Source organism: Hyla sarda, chromosome 2 (assembly GCF_029499605.1).
Source record: "Hyla sarda isolate aHylSar1 chromosome 2, aHylSar1.hap1, whole genome shotgun sequence".
Lineage (NCBI taxonomy): Eukaryota > Metazoa > Chordata > Amphibia > Anura > Hylidae > Hyla > Hyla sarda.
The window spans coordinates 39,227,560-39,247,343 of NC_079190.1; the positions used below are offsets into that span (position 1 = coordinate 39,227,560).

The 19,784-nt window shown below is 42.3% G+C and overlaps 1 protein-coding gene across 1 annotated transcript in view; it reads left to right on the forward strand.

Annotated features, from left to right (window-relative positions):
• Positions 1-19,784, forward strand: part of DYNC2H1 (dynein cytoplasmic 2 heavy chain 1) — a gene marked incomplete in the record, with an annotated part of 465,550 nt that overhangs the window by 25,363 nt on the left and 420,403 nt on the right. Inside the window, 4 exon segments of the mRNA XM_056561585.1 lie at positions 11,795-11,919; positions 13,971-14,146; positions 18,326-18,521; positions 19,238-19,333. Of these exon segments, the coding sequence (XP_056417560.1) occupies positions 11,795-11,919; positions 13,971-14,146; positions 18,326-18,521; positions 19,238-19,333 (593 nt within the window).

Sequence of the window (19,784 nt, forward strand, 5' to 3'; positions counted from 1 at the left end):
GTACATTCAATTTATCATTCTCATCTCCATGCAGCAATGTTGTGATTTTCACAGTACGTTTCGCCTTTTTCTGTGTTCCCGAGATGAAATCTGTGGTGAATCTGCAGCATATTTTTTCCGGTATATGGGGACTTACATCATAACTCTTTTTATAAAAGCAAAAGTTCACTGTGCATTGAAGGTTTCTATGCTTCAATTTTTTTTTTTTTTTTTTTTTTTACAGAATAGATTATTCCATAAAATTAAAGTATTTAACCGATTTAATTTATGTCCACTAAATTATCAAAAATTTCAGAGATGTTCCATTAATGCTTTTATACAGGTCAGCAGAACTTAGAGGTGACCTTAAATATTTCTGTTATTTTACAGTAGGGAGCACATTTGGCCTTATCTTAAATATGTTTTATTATTATTACACAGTTCCTTCTATTTTTGAAAATAAAGCTATATTTTTTTGTGGATTGCATTGTAGGACACAGCGCCAGGAGTATAGGAGTATAGTATATTGACACTAGGTTGTAAAAAGGTGTTTGCTCCACCTAGACAGGCTATACCCCTCCTACCTACATTAGGCTAACCGGTTTAAGCCTAGTGTCCGTAGGAGGCAGACATAACCCGCTCAGCAGGTCTGCTGCATTTTTATTATTTTAGTTTTATTCATTTCACACAAAACGCAAACAGAGGTTTCAGCAGAGAGCTGTGTGGTCAGACAGAAAGGAAATTCAAAAAGAAAATAACTTTCTCTGTATTATACAGCAGCTGATAAGTACTGGATGGATTAAGATTTTTTAACAGAAGTAGTTTACAAATCTGTTTAACTTTCTGGCACCAGTTGATTGAAAAAAAAAAAAAAAAAAAAGTTTTCCACCGAAGTACCCCTTTTATCCTGAGTCTACTCTCCAGGAACCCTCTGGCCCTCCCTGTCAGGAGCTTGCCCCTCCGGAATGTTCTAGTTCCCTTCCTTGGCCATAGGTGACCTTTCCAAGTTGTCCCAGACCATGGTCCAAGCTATTCATCGACTTCCCTCTCATGCAACTCCTCCCACTAGACCCTCAGTGCTCCGCCAGGATGAGTCTTCCTGCTCGCCCTCCAGGAGTAGGCCCCTTTAAAAGGGCCAGACGCTCTCCAAGTAGGTTACTATCTGTGTATTCATCGAACTGGTCCCTTGACAGAACGTCTGCCGGTGAGTCTGCTTCTTTGCAAGTCCAATCCACCTCTGTAGGGATCCCACCAACTTTGACCTAGCAGGGAGGATCAGCTGGGGTCTGCCATGCAGTCACTGATCCGAGAAATGCGGAAAAACTTGCATTTCCAAGAGGAGCATCCTATCTGCCAAAGCAAAGTCTCATTTAGTCAACACGGACCTCCTCCTCTGACCTTTTCACACCACGAGGACTTTCAATGTCTGCTTATCAAGGAGCGGAAACATTCTGATAGGCTCGTGTCCTCCTCTAAGAGGACTGATGCTCTATTTCCATTTCCTGACTATTTGATCACCAAGTAGGCAGTGCCTCCATCATTCCCCCCCCCCCCCCCACTGCCTTTCTAAGAGCACTGCCCTCCCCCTAGAGGAGGATGCTTTTCTTAGCGATCTGGTGGGCTAAAAGATTTACTTTTTTTATAAGCCGATTTTTGTGGCTGCGGCTCCGCCCTGCATTCTGCTTTTGCCTCTTTCTGGGATAGTAAGCCTGTTCTGCTTCGGCCTCTCAGCTCCTACAAGGCCTTGTTGCTGACGCCCCAGTGGAGGACCTTAGGAGTCTTTCTTCCCAGCTCCTCCATGCCTCCGACTTCCCTGTGAGGCCTCCTTGGTGTCTGATTGCTTTGCTGCTCATGTCACAGTTAACTTGGTGACCCTCCGGTATGCCATCTGGCTTAAATCGTGTGTGACACATGTGGCTTCCAGGAAGGCTCTTATTGGCTATTGGTTATTTCATTGTATCGTGGCTCCTGTTTTCAGAAGGGTCACTCCTTTTCTGGTTCTGGAGAACCTTTCTTTTAAATTGGAGACGTTCTTAGCTATTGTGATGGAAAATATAGATTTTATTAAGACAAGAGACAAGTATTATGCATTTCTTTTTTGACAATTTTTTTTTTCCAGCAGTAAAATAGTTAACAAGTCACAAAGAAAATTTTTTGCCCAGCAACTCATTAGGTATGCAGAGAACAGTCAGTCAGCCAATCAGAGAGAGCGACCAATGTTATAAAAGTCCATACTGGTGGTCCATCTTTCTCTTTCTTTGCTGTCCTCTGGAATAGACACGTATAGATAATCTTGTAACATAGGAACTATGCAGAAAAATGAACAGTAGAATAGAACATCAAGGCGAGCTGGTTAAGCTATGGAAGAAAAGAATAAATAATTAGTAGATAATTAAGGTAGGGATAACAGGTGGGATAATGCTCGCCTCTTGTCTTAATAAAATCTATATTTTCCGTCACCATGGCCAGGAAAATCTCCAATTTTTTTGCAGACAAGAGACTAGTATTATGCATGTTTTAAAGCTATATAATATTTTAGAAACAATATCTAATTAAAGAGAACCATAGAAACACGGGGTTCAGGTCTAAAATGCAATGTTCTAAAGGTTCTGAAGACGAATTTGCTGTGTGTAAAATGTCTGATAATGAACAACCTGCCTAAAAAACTTTAGCTGTCATGGCCCCTCTGGTAGAGTGAGCACCAAAAACGGCGTTATCTGTACCTGCTAATTGCATAGTCAATTAAACCCATCTGACTAGAGTAGGGGAAGACACAGGAGCATACAGTCTACAATAAGAACTTAAAGGGGTATTCCGGGCAAAAACATTTTATCCCCTATCCAAAGTATAGGGGATAAGATGTCTGATCGCTGGGGGCCCGCTGCTGAGACCCCCCACGATCTCCCTGCAGCACCTGCATTCTATGCGGGTGCTGAATGTCCTGTTTCGGAAACCTCCAGGTTTCCGGGACTGGGGAAGTGACATCACTCCATGCCCCCTCCATTCATGTCTATGGGAGGGGGCGTGACAGCCATCACGCCCCCTCCCATAGACATGAATGGAGGGGCATTGTGTGACGTCCCGTCCCCAGCCCCGGAAACTCGGAGGTTTCTGAAACTGGAGATTCAACACCCGCATAGAATGCGGGTGCTGCAGGGAGATCGTGGGGGGGGGGGGGGGGGGTGTTGTCTCAACAGGGGGGTCTCAGACATCTTATCCCCTCCTTTGGATAGGGTATAAAATGTTTTTGCCTGGAATACCCCTTTTAAGAGTTGGGAAGAGGACCTATTTCTGGATATGTTTTAACCACCATAGAAGTTCCTCTTTGGCTTCGGAGTTGAGGGTTATCTTGTCAGAATAACTCAAATCTTCGCTCAAATGTTGAGCCTTTAAGCGTTTGATGCTCTATAATGAAGCGGAGCAGGGAAAATTGCCTGAATAGAAGCCGATAAAAGTCCGATAATCTGAGCTATAGTCCTTTAAAGATATAAGATTTATGTTTAGGACTGATTGGATTTCCTTCCTGATCATTTTCAGTTTCCTGGGTGGCAGGCTCAGGGTAGTAGTGTTGACCATAAAACCTAAGAATTCTACCTCTTGAGCAGGGGTTAAAATTGATTTTTTGTAGATGATAACAAAACCTAGATTTGTGAGAAAAGACAGTCCAAGTGTATGTGTAGTGTTTGTATAGATCGGGCCATGAGTGGGATATCGGCCAAATAAATTATGAGACTGACTGACTCCTGCTCCTCAAAGTAGCTACCACTGGTTTCATAAACACCATGGAGCTGATGACAGACCGAAAGGGAGGCTCGTAAACTGCCATTTAAGGAATTGAAGGTAAGGTTGAGCGTTTTTGTGAATTGGAACTTAAACATATGCATCTTTAAGATCCACCTTTACTAACCAGTCTCCTTGTAATAAGAGGTCTTTTAGTAAATGAATACCCTCCATTTTGGTGGTATTTCACAAAGTTATTTAAGATTTTTGAATGTATAACCAGTCTGAATCCTCCATCCTTCTTTTTCACTAGAAATAAATTGCTTAAGAACCCTTGGGAATGTTATGGTACTGGACAAATCGCACCTTTTGAGATAGAGATTTTTCACCTCTAATCTTGATCTAATTTGGAGAATGTTATGGGGTGAGGTTGTCTTTCTTGTATTGGAAGAGACACAAATTCTATTTGATAACCCAAAATGGTATTCAGAATCCATAGATCTGATGTCCAATTTTGGGAAAAATGCATCAATCTTCTGCCCAATTGTGTTTGGGAAGAAAGTGGTGGAGAGAGACTTACTTGAGGATGGTCTTGTTTTAGGGAATCCACTGTGTCCCTCAGATCTCCACGGTCTTCCATGGGGAAGAAAAATGGAGCTGGTTGATATGAACTGGTTGGGTATGACAGTTGTTGGTGTTGAGGATGTGGAGGGCTTCTGTAGAAGGTTCTACCATGGGTTTGCCGGCCGGGAAACGGCCCCTGCGTTTCCCAGCCCTGCCAAAAAATTTTGGTGCAAACACTTTCTTGAGGTAGGTTTGGGCTTTATCCAGGGATGCAAACAGGCTCACATATTAATTAATCTCCTCAATAAAGGAGTCCCCAAACAATAGGCCTTCCAGTTTCATTAGAATCACCCTTCTTCTTTCATTACATAGAGCGGCATTGGTATTACCAAAAATACAAATCGTCCTCTGAGCCCATCATCTTGTCAATAGGAGTGTCATTGGCTAATGTCTCTTCAGAAAGGTTTAAAATCTTTGTTAGAGGGCCTAATAGATCCAATAATTTATCCTGGCAAAATGTAAAACATCTGTCAATGCCCTTCTTTAGATGTCTGCTCGATTTTGCCAAAAATTTTACCTATATGGGGTCTAGTTGAGGCGTAATAGCGACCTTTTTTGGTAGAGAAGGTATTGGGCATTCTGCTCTCAATTTATTTGCAGTTGCCTTATCAAGCGATTTTTTTTTTTTTTTTTTTTTTTTTTTTTTTTTTTTTATCCAAAAGGATAAGAATTTTGCACCCTGACGGGGAGGTACCCATTCCTTGGAACAGGGATGTTAAATTTGAGAGGGATTGAAAAAGGGTACCCCTGTGCTATCCAAAATCACATCCTCAGATTCCTCAGATATAAGCAGATTTTCATTATCGTCAGATATACCAGTATATTCTGAATCCTTCTCATATTCTGAATCCATAGGTTCCTCAGATTCTGAATCAGTAGAGGATACCTGAAAAAGATTTGCGCTTTTGTTTTTAATGAGTCTTTCTTAACCCGTTTCAAAATAATCTCCTCACGGGTAGAGGGTATTAGCTGTGCTTGAGCACTAGTATGATCCACCTTTTTAGCTGGTGGTTTGTTAACATAAACCTGGTCCTCATTATGCATTAATGCTTTCCTAGATTTTTTTTATGTGTAGAACCGGTATTAGCATGATGCCTCTTATGAGTGGCCTTCCCAAATTTTTTGACCCCTTGGGCCATGTGGGAGGTAGAGTCCTCTGCCGACCAGAACATGTCAGATGGGGTAGATTGAATTATCTGAGGAGATTTTGGGGGATTACCGTATTTTTCGCCGTATAAGACGCACTTTTTCTTCCCCAAAACTGGGGGGGAAAAGTTGGTGCGTCTTATACGGCGAATTCACACCCCTATCGCGGCGGTCCCAGCGGCCATCAATGGCCGAGACCCACGGCTAATACAGGACATCACTGATCGCGGTGATGCCCTGTATTAACCCTTCAGATGCGGCGATCAAAGCTGACCGCCGTCTCTGAAGGGAAAGTGACACTAACCCGGCTGCTCAGTCGGGCTGTTCGGGACCGCCACGGTGAAATTGCAGCATCCCGAACAGCTTACAGGACACCTGGCCGGGATCCCCTTCATGGCCGGCGCTCTCCTTCAACGTCATCGCGCACGCCGTCACGTCATCCAATAGGAGCGGCATGCGTAGCGACGTGATGACGGCGACGGAGAGTGTGGATCCCGGGGAAGATGATGCCCGGAGCGTCGGGGACACTGAGGGGGATGCAGCGACAGCGATGGAGCAACATCCAGGGCAGCGGTGACTGGTCCGGAGAGGCGGGGACATGTGAGTACTACCTCCTATCCAGTGGTCTTCAACCTGCGGACCTCCAGATGTTGCAAAACTACAACTCCCAGCATGCCCGGCTGTCATGCTGGGAGTTGTAGTTTTGCAACATCTGGAGGCCCGCAGGTTGAAGATGCCTATTGGGTTCAGAATCTTTTTATTTTTTTTTTAGATTTCGCACCTTTAAAATTGGGTGCGTCCTATAGGGCGAAAAATCCGGTAACCTGTGATAGTGCCAAGACCAAAGATTCAGTGATAGATTCCTGCATAGTGTTCATGGCAGATTTCATAGCCAATTGAACAGATTTAGTAACAGACTGATCTACCAGTGATTGTATTTGGTAGTCATGTCTAAATTCAGAGGGATCGGACATTTCTGTAATATTAATCTCTTTAACGGACATGTTAAAGGAATAGAAATAATGTATGATGTTAAATAGTCAGTATATAGAATAGTGACAGAATAGGATATCTGTGTAGATAGAAAAGAAAATTTAATTAAATTAGATTTAGAAAAATATATATCTAAATCCGTATATATATATATATATATATATATATATATATATATATATATATATATATCTGTGTGTGTATGTATATATATGTATGTATATATATGTATGTGTATATATATATATATATATATATATATATATACACACAGACACACACACCATCAAACATATTTATAGAAATACAGAAATGAAATTTTTTGAAGTGTAATATATGAATTGACCACAAGATGGCAGTATAAGACCACAAATGGATTTAAGTAATGAAATTGCAACTGTGTGTATATATCACTAGTGCTGGCCAACTTATTCTTTGGTTGTATTACACATACGGGGGAGTGGCTACCTCCATGTTGGCTCCTGCACCCTACCCACCTCTATCAGGTGTATATAAGGTGCCTTGGATGTTTCAAATCCTGCAATGCCTGCTGTACTTTTCACACAGAGGCATATTCATAGTGTAGGGTCCGTCCCAAAATGAGTTCACCTTACCGTGGTGGGACGGTCCACGCTATTTGGCCGCCAAATTTGCAAGCTAAGTACCTCACTGTCTCATAATTTCACATTTGTTGTACTACAGCTGTATAGCTTTTTCATGTTTTATCTATATACTCATGTTTCATCTATATACTCATGTTTTATCTATATCTTTGTGCCAGCAGTGTGCTGCTGTATTCTCCTGTTGCGCTATATACACACACACACACACACACACAGATATACATATATATCAGTATATTTTATAAATATATAGCCAATAATAGGGGTAGGGCAACTTTATTAATATTTAAAGAGTGTAGGGGTGTTTTACATATAGTTCTGTGACAGGACTGCAGAGTCCTGTCACAGAAGCGCTGTGACTGGAATGAGAGGCGCGTCTGAACGCACAAAGGGGAGAGAGCCCAGCTAACAACCAACTGTATGGTCTCTCTGAGGGGAGGGGAGACGGAGCTGTAAAATGGATATTAGTGTCTGTATACTGACACAATGGTAACGGGGAAGAAAGGATAAAAAGGGAATAGAAATGAATGAGGGTTCACTGAAGAGGAATATAGGATATTAATTAATAAAGGAAGAAAATGTATACAATTGATAAGATAAACTATGTTTATATATGAAATTTATAACAGTAATGAACTAATATATATAAATATAAAAAAGAATAATATTAAATGAAGTGGAATTAAATTAATTATACAAATATAATCATGAGGTAGTTGGAATTATGACACAGAATACTTAAAGGGGTACTCCACTGCCCCAGTGTCCGTAACATTTAGTTCCGAATGCTGGGTACGGGTTGCGGGGGTCATAACATCACACCCTGCCCCCTTAATGCAAGTCTATAGGAGGGGGCGTGACGGATGTCATGCCCCCTCCCAATGACTTGCATTGAAGGGGTGTGACGTCACGAGGGGGTGTGGCCATAACGTCAGGACACCCGCACCCAGCGTTCTGAACTAAACGTTCCGGATGCAGTGGAGTACCCCTTTAACTTGACTGCTAGCAGTAAAGAAAGAGGAAGATTGATTACCAGTGTGGACTTCTATAAAATTGGTCGCTCTCTCTGATTGGCTGACTGTTCTCTGCATACCTAATGAGCTGCTGGCCAAAATCTTTCTTTGTAACTTGTTAACTGTTTTACTGCTGGAAAAAATTTGTAAAGAAAGAAATGTATAATTGGAGTCTCTTGTCTGAAATAAAATCACAATACAGTAAATATATCAAATCATCAGCTTACCCCAGAGGGAATGGTTTTTTCGTCAGCTCTACACATGGGTGCAGTTGAGAAAGGTCTGCGTGTGGTAACGTGTGTTACTATTACTTTGTATTACTTTCTGCTAAAATAAATGCATGAAGATTATTTGGACCAGCAGTTTTGGAGTGCCAGGATTTCTTTTTCTATTGAATAAATACACTGATCCTCGAGCACCATATCTACAGTGCCGACCTTCTCTGTCGGACTACACAAGGGTGGCACTCTGGAGGGGGATCTGTTCGACTCCTGGCTACACCCCAAGATTCCGGTCTAAGTGACCCTTGCCGTGGACATCCTTGTGGTTCTTTGGGACACATTTTCTTTGTTGTACACGTTCCCTTGAGGTGGAGGTCTTGACCTTTCCAAACCTATCACCTACGTCAGTGTTTCTCAAGCACACGGTCCTCAAGGACCCCCAACAGGTCATGTTTCCAGAATTTCCTTAGTCTTTCCCAGATGAGAAGAAAACGAAGTTGTCCCTAAAGACTGAGGTGCTGTATAAAACATAACATTTATTAATTCATTAAAAGAATCACCATATAACTCATAACTGAAATGTGATACCCATATAGTGATAATGAAATGATAAGTATACTAAAATAGCACGAGTCTCCAACCGACCATCATCATTAACACTTGGTCACTGATAGAGATGAGCGAACTTACAGTAAATTCGATTCGTCACGAACTTCTCGGCTCGGCAGTTGATGACTTATCCTGCGTAAATTAGTTCAGCCTTCAGGTGCTCCGGTGGGCTGGAAAAGGTGGATACAGTCCTAAGAAAGAGTCTCCTAGGACTGTATCCACCTTTTCCAGCCCACCGGAGCACCGGAAAGCTGAACTAATTTATGCAGGAAAAGTCATCAACTGCCGAGCCGAGAAGTTCGTGACTGATCGAATTTACTGTAAATTCGCTCATCTCTAGTCACTGACATAAATATCCTAATAACAAATACAGTTGCAGAGTTCCGGTACTGGACCAGTGACTGTACCGGGATCTGCCATTGCAGGGTCGCTGTTAGCAGTTGATCACGTGGAGCCCGTGCGTCTCACCCCCTGATTATATCTCCAGGGAAGGACTGTCATCAGCTGCTGGTGTCCATTCCCTTATAACAGGAGCAAATCTGGAGCAGTGGTTTACTATGAGGTATGCTCCCAACACTGTGTGCACCTCATATGTATTTGTTATTAGGATATTTATTAGAGATGAGCAAAGTGACAGTGATTCGATTCGTCATGAACTTCTCGGCTCTGTGGTTGCTGACTTTAGCCTGCATAAATTAGTTCAGCTTTCAGGTGCTCTGGTGGGCTGGAGACTCTTCTAGGACTGTATCCATCTTTTCCAGCCCACCGAAGCACCTGAAAGCTGAACTAATTGATGCAGGATAAAGTCAGCAACCGCCAAGCTGAGAAGTTTGTGACGAATCGAATCACTGTAACTTCACTCATCTATAATATTTATGTCAGTGACCAAGTATTATTGGTGATGGTCGGTTGGCGACTCGTGCTATTTTAGTATACTTATCATTTCATTATCACTATATGACATCACATTTCAGTTATGAGTTATATGGTGATTCTTTTAATTAATAAATGTTATGTTTTATACAGCACCTCAGTCTTTAGGGACAACTTAGTTTTTTTTCTATTATTTTCCATGAGGGTTTCTGATATCTGGCATACGTGTGGCCGCTGCTATATACATGGACATATTTAATCTTTCCCAGGTGATAGAATTGTGGTGATGCCGGATTCACTGACCGTAATTATATCACTTGTGAAAGGTTAAGGAAATCCTGAAAACATGACCTGTTGGGGGGACTTGAGGACCGCGCTTGAGAAACACTGACCTAGACCATGCTAAAGATCTATTAGGGTGTGTGGATAGCTTTTTTGGAGTGGTGTGAGCAACATGGTTTCCAGTCCATAGTGTGCTCCACGCTGCCCTCAATCAGGGTCTGGTTCTCTACTTTAATAGGGCAGGTTTCCACCCTTACAATTTCAGAGCACCCCTGCCTTCTGCCCTCAGGTAAAGACTTTTTTGCAGGGCGTGAATCATTGTGCGCCTCCTTTTCGTTCTCCGGTCAAACCTTGCGCTCATTCCTCTGCAGCATGTTTCTTGGAAGGTCATTTTTTCTTCTGGTTGTTCCTTCCTTCTACAGCTTGTCTGTGTTGGCAGCACTTTCATGTAAGTCCCACTGTCTGGTTCTTCATAAGGACAAGGTTGTTGTTCTACCAGTCACTTGCTTCTTTCCAAAAGTGGTGTTCCTTTTACATCAATTTTCTTTCTACCTACTGTTGCCTCCCAGGGGCCTATACCCATGGCGCTGTGCCCCCTAATAATTCCAGCAAGAAAGGGATTTTACAGTAAGAAAAATAAAATTTTTAATCACGGATTAGAAGGTCTCTTATCTTTTCTGAAAGGTTCTGCTACAAGAATGTAAGTCAGCCAGACTAGCATATAATGTGCAGGACCTACTGCTGCAGAACCTCTTTTTAAAGTAGTACTCCGAGATGTAAAATTTTTGTTGCAGACTACTAGCAGTACAAAAAAAAAAAAAATAGGCTACATACCTGCCGCCAGTCTCCCGCTCCAAGCTCTGCCGCAATCCTTTTCCTGGTTTCCGGTGTTCGGCGAGTCATACTGCACTCAGCCAATCACCGGCCGCAGCACATTCCCGCCTTGGCTGGCGATAGTTTGAGCGTCAGTGTGACGTTTTCAGCCTCGACACCGGTCTTCTTCCTGGTGCCAGGGCCAGAAATGTCACACTGCCGCTCAGCTTATCGCTGGCTGAGTCGGGACTTCGCTGCGGCTGGTGATTGGCTGAGTGCAGTATGATTCACTGGCCACCGGCAACCAGGAAAAGGATCGTGGCGGAGGCCCCGGAGTACTCCTTTAAGGAAAAGCAATTCAACAGTTTATATGTATTATTTACTTGGAGACGTTTTTAAGCTATTTTTTTATGTATTTTTTACATTTCTCCATAAATTTCTTCCTAATTTTTTTTATTTTATCTGCAAAAACTGTTTGCAAAACTATTATATACTATATTATTATAGAAATAAGTAGACTAATGCTGAAATTCAGATTGAGAATTCAGCATGAGCCACACACAGCCATATCCTTTCATTCTGTATGACTTTTATTTTCTGATTATCAAGGGATTGGTCTGATGGGTGGGTTCTAACCTCTAGCGCCCCCACCAGTCATAGGAATGTGATTCCTGTGTTCTCCTGTTTGAAATGAATGTCTATTAGGGATGCACCCTGCTGAACCATGAGTCCATGAGGAGGATAGCACTTGGCAATTCCCAGCAATACTATTAAGTTTAAATGGGGCATACGCAAGCACTGTATGTGGGACCCCTATTCTCATCTGATTGATTTTATTGGCGTGGATAGTTGATAATTTATGATCATGAACATCCCTTTGTTTTATATATTTTTTTAGACATTCGGTCAGACTTTGAAGCACGCTGCCATGGCTCTCCTGGAGATTCTTCTGGACCCCTCACTGGCAAGAACCTGCCAGAGGTTGTCAATAATATTGTGTGGGTGCGTCAACTCCAGCTCAAGGTAAATTGAAACTTAAAAAAAAAAAAATATAATAATAATGATGATAAAAATCGTTCAACACTGCATTCACACTCTTCTGAACATTACTGAATTCAATTATGTTTGGAAGTCCAATAGATGGTGAGTGTAGTGGTGGCTGGGCACAAGCACTTCTGCTTTATTTACTCGAGGGGTAAAGGGTCTCTGTTCTCGTGATCAGTGGGCGGACCCCCACCAGTCACTTTATTCCCTATATTACAATTAGGGAATAGCATTTAATAGATAAACCCTTTTAATAATGTTTATTCATATAGCAGCAGCATATTGTACAGCACTTTACAGTACATGGTACAACGGTCCCCCACCGGTCACTTTGTTATTCCTATCCTATAGATAAAACACAGGGGGCGCTCCCTGATGAGGTATATCTGCTGGTGTGTACCCTTCACCACACCCAGGTGATATACCGACCCTTTTATGGAGCTGCACTGGAATTTGCAGCAAATGGCGTAAATGAAGATGATCACGGTTGTTGGCTGCTTCACTCTTGCCGCTATCGGACCCATTAATGGTGACCGATAGAGAATAGCGAAAGGTGAATAAGGCAAAGAAACCGGTTAGCGGAGGCGCTGCACAACTGTGATCACAGGACAATAAATTTTTTATTGGTATAATTGGGGACAACGCATTTTGGCATACCCTAATGCCTTCCTCGGGTCCACATATAGTTCCCAGAGGTTGATTTTGCTCTCTTCTTGGTTGCTGGTTGTGGAAGTCCTGCGTGTATCTATGCTGCCGCGGTCTTTCAGACCGCGGCAGCATAGATACACGCAGGACTTCCACAACCAGCAACCCAGAACAGAGCAAAATCAACCTCTGGGAACTATAAGTGGACCTGAGGAAGGCATTAGGGTATGCCAAAATGTGTTGTCCCCAATTATAAAAAATTTATTTTCCGGTGCTGCTCGAGTCTTCTCTACATGACTACGGTTGTGCAAGGGTCCTGCTCACAAGAACTTACAATCTATGAGGAAATAGGGGGTAGGGCACAAGAGGAGTGAGGGCTCTGCTAATAAGGCTTATAGAGGGGCACGAGGAGTGTGTCACCTGCGCTCGAGCTTACAATCTGTATGAAAATAGGGGGGCACTAGAGGAGTAGGGGTTCTGCTAATAAGATCTGACAATCTATGAGGAAATAGGGGGGGACACGAGTAGTGAGGGTCCCGCTCACAAGAACTTACAATCTGAGGAAATAGAAAAGACTGCAATTCTGGAATAAAAAGCCAGAATTTCATCATAAAGGGAGGACATGTATAAAGGAGAGATGAGCCTTATTCTGTCTTCAAATCCCTTAGTGGCTTTGTATTCAATAATTGCAATTAAAACCTGAATGTGTGAACATAGTGTTAGACCACTTTTACAAAACCAGACTGCGCAGCCTTCCTGCAGTTCTAGTGAAGTGTCCTTGTATAAGGAAGGCAAGTGCCATATTCATTATGACCCAACCATGAATGTTTGATTTTAATGATTATTGAGGAAACGGCCATAATGTTAGTATTATCTGATTCTCTCATTTTTTTTGTCCTTACGAAAAATTTCCACATTTTGTGATCATAATGATCAGTAGACAAACCCTATTATGGAGAACAGCAGGATATAATTCTCTATGATGAGAATTAACCTTACTTTTCTCATTTAGCATTAAATTGCAGAGGTCTCACCCAGGGCCAAATAATTATCCAGCCATCTGTCTAACTGGATTAAGTATTGCAGATTTAGAATTTTGGGCATTAAAACATTGAAGCCATTAGAATAGAATTCATAGAAACACTTCAGGCAGAACTGATACTGTGTTATGCAGGGCCTGAGGGGGTGGTGCACGACACAGGGAGTACCATAGAGAGAATCCCTTTCTCCTGCTCTGTCCCCCAGGCCCTGCATTAGGCATTTGATTACCTGGAGTCTTACATTTAACAAAATACATTACATTACATAACACAAGCACACATAAGAACATGTACTGTAAGCAGGGGACCTCACTGTCTACTCTCTTTTTTTCCTGCTATTTAAAGGTGGAGGATTCAGTGAAGATAGCGGGAACTCTTCTGTCTGATCTGTCTGGGTTTCAGACCTTTCACAAAGATGCTGGAGAACAAATGGAGAAGTTCAGAGAATACGAACAAGAACAATTTAGTGAGTGGTCAAGAGAAATTCAGTCCGGTTTATCAGATCCTAAATCAGGATTTTGGTAAGTATTTTTTACTATTTTTTTTTTTTCCCCAATACTCCTTTTTATGGTATTATGCCATAAAAAGGGGTATTGGGAAAAATTGTTAACTTTTGTAATTGTAGTAAGGCTGTCTTAGTCAGTAAAGCAGGGCTGAGTGATGTCAGAATTGGAAAATCCATTACGCAGTCTCAGGTTGACCTAGAATTTATCCAGTACCGTATATACTCGAGTATAAGCCGACCCGAATATAAGCGAGGCCCCTAATTTCACCCCAAAAACCCAGGAAAAGTTATTGACTCTACTATAAGCCTAGGGTGGGAAATACATCATCCCCCCCCCCCCATCATCATCCAGACCCCTGTCATTAACACCCTGTCATCATCCAGAGCCCCGTCATCATCACCCTGTCATCATCACCCTGTCATCATCCAGACCCCTGACATCATCACCCTGTCATCATCCAGACCCCCGTCATCATCACCGCCTGTCATCATCCAGACCCCATCATCATCACCCTGTCATCATCCCCCCCCCCTTCATCATCACCACCTGTCAATCCCTTCAACCAGTGGTCTTCAACCTGCGGACCTCCATATGTTGCAAAACTACAACTCCCAGCATGCCCGGACAGCCGTCGGCTGTCCGGGAATGCTGGGAGTTGTAGTTTTGAAACATCTGGAGGTCTGCAGGTTGAAGACCATTGCTGGGCCTTCGTCATCATCCAGACCCCCTTTAGTGTTCTACTCACCTCCCCTCGGTGGGAAGGAAGGGTGAGCTGGTCCGGGCCATCTATGCTGCAGGGACCGTCCGGTGGGGGGGGGGGGGGGGGGGGGGGGGGTTAGTCGTTCTGGGCTGTCCATCTTCTCCGCTCCAGGCCCGGCCCCGGACTAGTGACGTTGCCTTGACGACGACAACGCACAGGGACATTCATGCGCAGGGACGTCCCTGTGTGTTGTCGTCAAGGCAACGTCACTAGTTCGGGGCCGGGCCCGGAGCGGAGAAGAGGGCCTCCCGGTGAAGATGGACAGCCCGGAACGATGGCTGACCAGGCATGCTGGGAGTTGTAGTTTTGCAACATCTGGAGGTCCTCAGGTTGAAGACCACTGAGAAGGGATTGACAGGCGGAGAGTTCACTCGAGTATAAGCCGAGGGGGGCGTTTTCAGCTGAAAAACTCGGCTTATACACGAGTATATACGGTAAGTGTGGTAATATTTGGCCTCTTGTTTAACCAACAACAATTAATTTTTGAGGCTCAACTAGTTTAATTTATGATCTATTCTCTTGTGTGCGTTCAGTCAATTGATTTTACTGTAAGGCAGCATTCAATTCTGTGTTTGAGGTACATCACCAATAGTTTACTAGTGACCACAACTGATCTGTGTCTTATAAGACTCAAAAGTGCTCTGCCACAATTACCACGAAACAGCTGAAAATTTATATTTGGGAAATAAACAGTCCAAATGTGGTCCATAAAAATCAGTTGGCGCACCAGAGCATATGTCAGAATACCTTTTTTGCTGGTATCCCCATGTGTACTTGATCGAAACATGACATCAATAGGATTTAATGCCAAGGCGAATTCCAGCTTCCAGGGCCATACACAGTTTTTTAGATTTTTTTTGCTTTGTTTCGTATTCTAGAACAAATATACTGTTGCCGACATTTATCATTGTCTTTAGACTGTTTTTTGTGTCTAGAAAAGCGCTTTTGTGCCTTTTTTTGTTTTACACATTTCTGCTGATTTTGAGTTGCAATTTGCTGATTTTGGCAATACACATGATATAGACGGGTAAAAAGGGGCAAAAAAGGCTTAAAGCCACGGAAAAGTCTCTAAAACTACATCAGCCCAGACTTAGCTTTTTGGTGTATGTGAAGAGAGAAATTTCAGAAAATGTGACCTGCACAAAAATACTCTGTGACCATTTAATAAATGTGGTGCTCCTAGACATTACCAGCACACAAAAAATGTGTAGAAAAATGCTTCACTTACACCTACAATGATAAATGCTTCACTTACACCTACAATGATAAATGCTGGCCTGTGTGTGTGTGTGTGTGTGTGTGTATTATATTTTATACACACCCATACACAGGAGGGCAAAAAAGTATTTAGTCAGCCATCAGTTGTTCAAGTTCTCCCGCTTAAAAAGATAAGAGAGACTGTAATTTTCATCACAGGTATACCTCAACTATGAGAGACAGAATGAGAAAAAAAATCCATAAAATCACATTCTGATTTTTAAAGAATTTATTTGCATATCATGGTGGAAACTAAGTATTTGGTCAATAACAAAAGTTCATCTCAGTACTTTGTTATATACCCTTTGTTGGCAATGACAGAGGTCAAATGTTTTCTGTAAGTCTTCACAAGGTTTTCGCACACTGTTGCTGGCATTTTGGCCCATTCCTCCATACAGATCTCCTCTAGAGCAGTGATGTTTTGGGGCCGTCGCTGGGCAACACGGACTTTCAACTCCCTCCAAAGGTTTTCTATGGGGTTGAGATCTAGAGACTGGCTAGGACACTCCAGGACCTTGAAATGCTTCTTATGAAGCCACTCCTTCGTTGTCGGGGCAGTGTGTTGTGGATAATTGTCATGCTGAAAGCCTCCATTTTTTGACCAAGTGTGCTGCTGCAACCTTCTTTTAATGTGATTTTATGGATTTTTTTTCTATGATGAAAATGACAGGCCTTTCTCAAATTTTTTTACTTGCACAATTGGTGGCTGACTAAATACTTTTTTGCCCCACTGTGTGTGTGTGTGTGTGTGTGTGTTTGTGTGTGTGTGTATATGTATGTATGTGTATGTATATGTGTGTATATATATATATATATATAATATATTTATATATATATATATATATATATATATATATATATAATTAATACAGTAATATCAATGGGCAGCTAAAACATTGCCCTTTATACAAGATAGAATAAAGCCTTGTTCTGCAGGGATCTCTTCTCTATTACTACATACCTGTAACCTGGGCAAAGCGCTGCATATACAGCAGAAGCCTCCTCCAGTGCAGATAAGAATAAATGACCTTATTAGCTTCAAAATTAATATCTCCATAACGGCTGCACTGATTTTCACCCAGTAAGAAGATTACTGCTGCCGATCCTGCTGTCAGTTTCTCTTTAAGAAATTTCTGTTCATTCGCAAAAAAATACAGGCCCTCCTTTGGCTACATCCACCAAAATATAATAAAGTTTGAGCTTTGAGCTAAATAATTGCTTCATTAAACTATGCTTAAACTATGATGTTTCTCTGGCGGTAGGACATGTATTAAAAATTTTTTTTAGCCCGAGGCTAAAACAATCAGGATAGAGATTGAGAAGCAACTTTGTATCCCGATCGCTTTAGTCTTTGGCTAAAGAGATTTAAACAGATATCCTGCCCAACGATTGGGTGAGTTGTGCTTTAAGGGGTTTAAAAAGTACCTGTCACCAAATGAACTGTTCTAAACTAACTCAGGCTATGTTCCCTAACTACTCCTAACACCACTCCCACCCTTAAAAAAAAAAAAAATAATAATAAAAAAAAAAATGTCAGAGCTTTCAAAAAGTTCTGTATCTTACCTTTTATTCTTGCAATCTTCCAGCAGGAGAAAGTGAGCGTTTCCCAGCAGGCATGACATCACTGAAGCCTGCTAGGGGGACACTTCTGCCCTCACATCATTGCAGAGCTGTGATGAATAGAAGACCTCAGGCTCTGTGCAGCTTTCAGTGAGGCTCTGTGCAGCTTTCAGTGAGGCTCTGTCCAGCTTTCAGTGAGGCTGGGTGCAGAAAAGCACTTCCTTAGTTTGGTCTCTGACAAGGCCGGGAGGAGACCAAACTCACTGTATTAATTGTGGCAGGGAAAAGAACAGAGCCACCTAGTGGCTGTTTTTTTCTATTACATTTCAAACATTTATTTTGATAATTTTCGAAGCAAGTGAATGGGAAAGTGTCTGCTAATTACACAAGGAACACTACATTGAAAGTTTTATTTGGTGACACATACTCTTTCAGGGATTATCCAGGGATCTAATTTTTTTTTTACATATGCTTGGTGGTGATGTAAAAACGTATGATGGACAAACAACACCTTTAACATAAGCATGTAGCAGCTCCATCATTGTCATCATTTTTTCACCTTTCTTTTCTTTAATACAATCCTAAATACTTTTATCTCCTTTGTTGAATCTGCTCAGCATACAGCCAAACAGTAAGGTAATGGAATTGGACCACTCTAATGGAGCCCTGAAAATCCACTATTCGGATCGCTTGGTTACTCTGCAGCGTGAGGTCCGGCAGCTGTCAGCACTTGGATTAGTAATCCCCACTAAAATCCAGCAAGCCACCAAAACAGCACAGACCTTCTACAAACAAGCTGTGATTCTTAAGCAGGTTTGCCATGACACTTGATTTTGTTTTCCCTACTGTCAGGATCAGTTCTTCTCGTCACCATGTATACTTTGCAGAACTTTACTGCACATAGGTTGGTGTCCTTAAAACATTCACATAGGAGATAGTGCGGCACTGCGTGAGTGTGCTGGATTTGGAATGGCAGGTGGGAGTTGGTGTAGCTGTAATGCCTCAGGTGGTACTCAGATAATGCAAGCAAAGTTCATAGTATCCATGAAGAGAAATGAAGATATCGGCACTCACCAGTGTGGCTGCAGGGTGTTCTTTATTGAGACATACTCACATGCGGGGTACAGAAGAGAGGGGAGTGGGGGGCAGGTGGTGGCTTATGTCTTATGTACCCCGCATGTGAGTATGTCTCAATAAAGAAGACCCTGCAGCCACACTGGTGAGTGCCGATATCTTCATTTCTCTTCACGGATACTATGTCCTTAAAACATTGTTTGCAGTTTCCACTAACCATTGTGTTATGTATTCTATATATCAGTGGTCTCCAACCTGCGGACCTCCAGATGTTGTAAAACTACAACTCCCAGCATGCTGGGAGTTGTAGTTTTGCAACATTTGGAGGTCCGCAGGTTTGGAGACCACTGCTCTATATTGTATGTGGAAAGGAACTGCGTCAGCAAGGAATTGTTGACCGCCTTGAATTGCGTTGAATATGTTCATCATTCTTCCACTTCTTGTTACCTTTTTAGGTTGCCCATTTCTACAACACAATAGACCAGCAGATGATTCAGAGTCAGAGGCCAATGATGTTAAAGTCTGCATTAGCATTTGAGCAGATTATTAAGGTGAGCTTCTTGTATACTGCACAGCAAACTTTTTCCTTTATAGGATTATTCTCACCTTACATCCACAGAATATGCTTTAAATGGCTCCCATCCCTAGGCACAAACTAGAGAGGGGGTGGTCCCATACATGTATGTGCCCCCCTTTCCACATAGAGCCCCAGAGCCGCAACACACAGATCAGACATTCATGTACAGTATCCTGTGCTTATTTGATGAAAAGGGTTGATGAGAAGGTGGCCTCAGCTATCATGCGCCATACTCCCAGCATCACTGCTTAATGATAAGTGCCATGATGCCAGGAGTATGGAGTGTGACCAACCCAGGCTTCTGATTGGCTGTGGTGGTCACATGAACGCAGGGGATCAGTGCTAGAACTGAGGGGAAGGTAAGTATCAGTTTGTTATTTTAATCCATTTAGGGCCTTTCATTCATTTTTTTTTTAAAGGGGAAT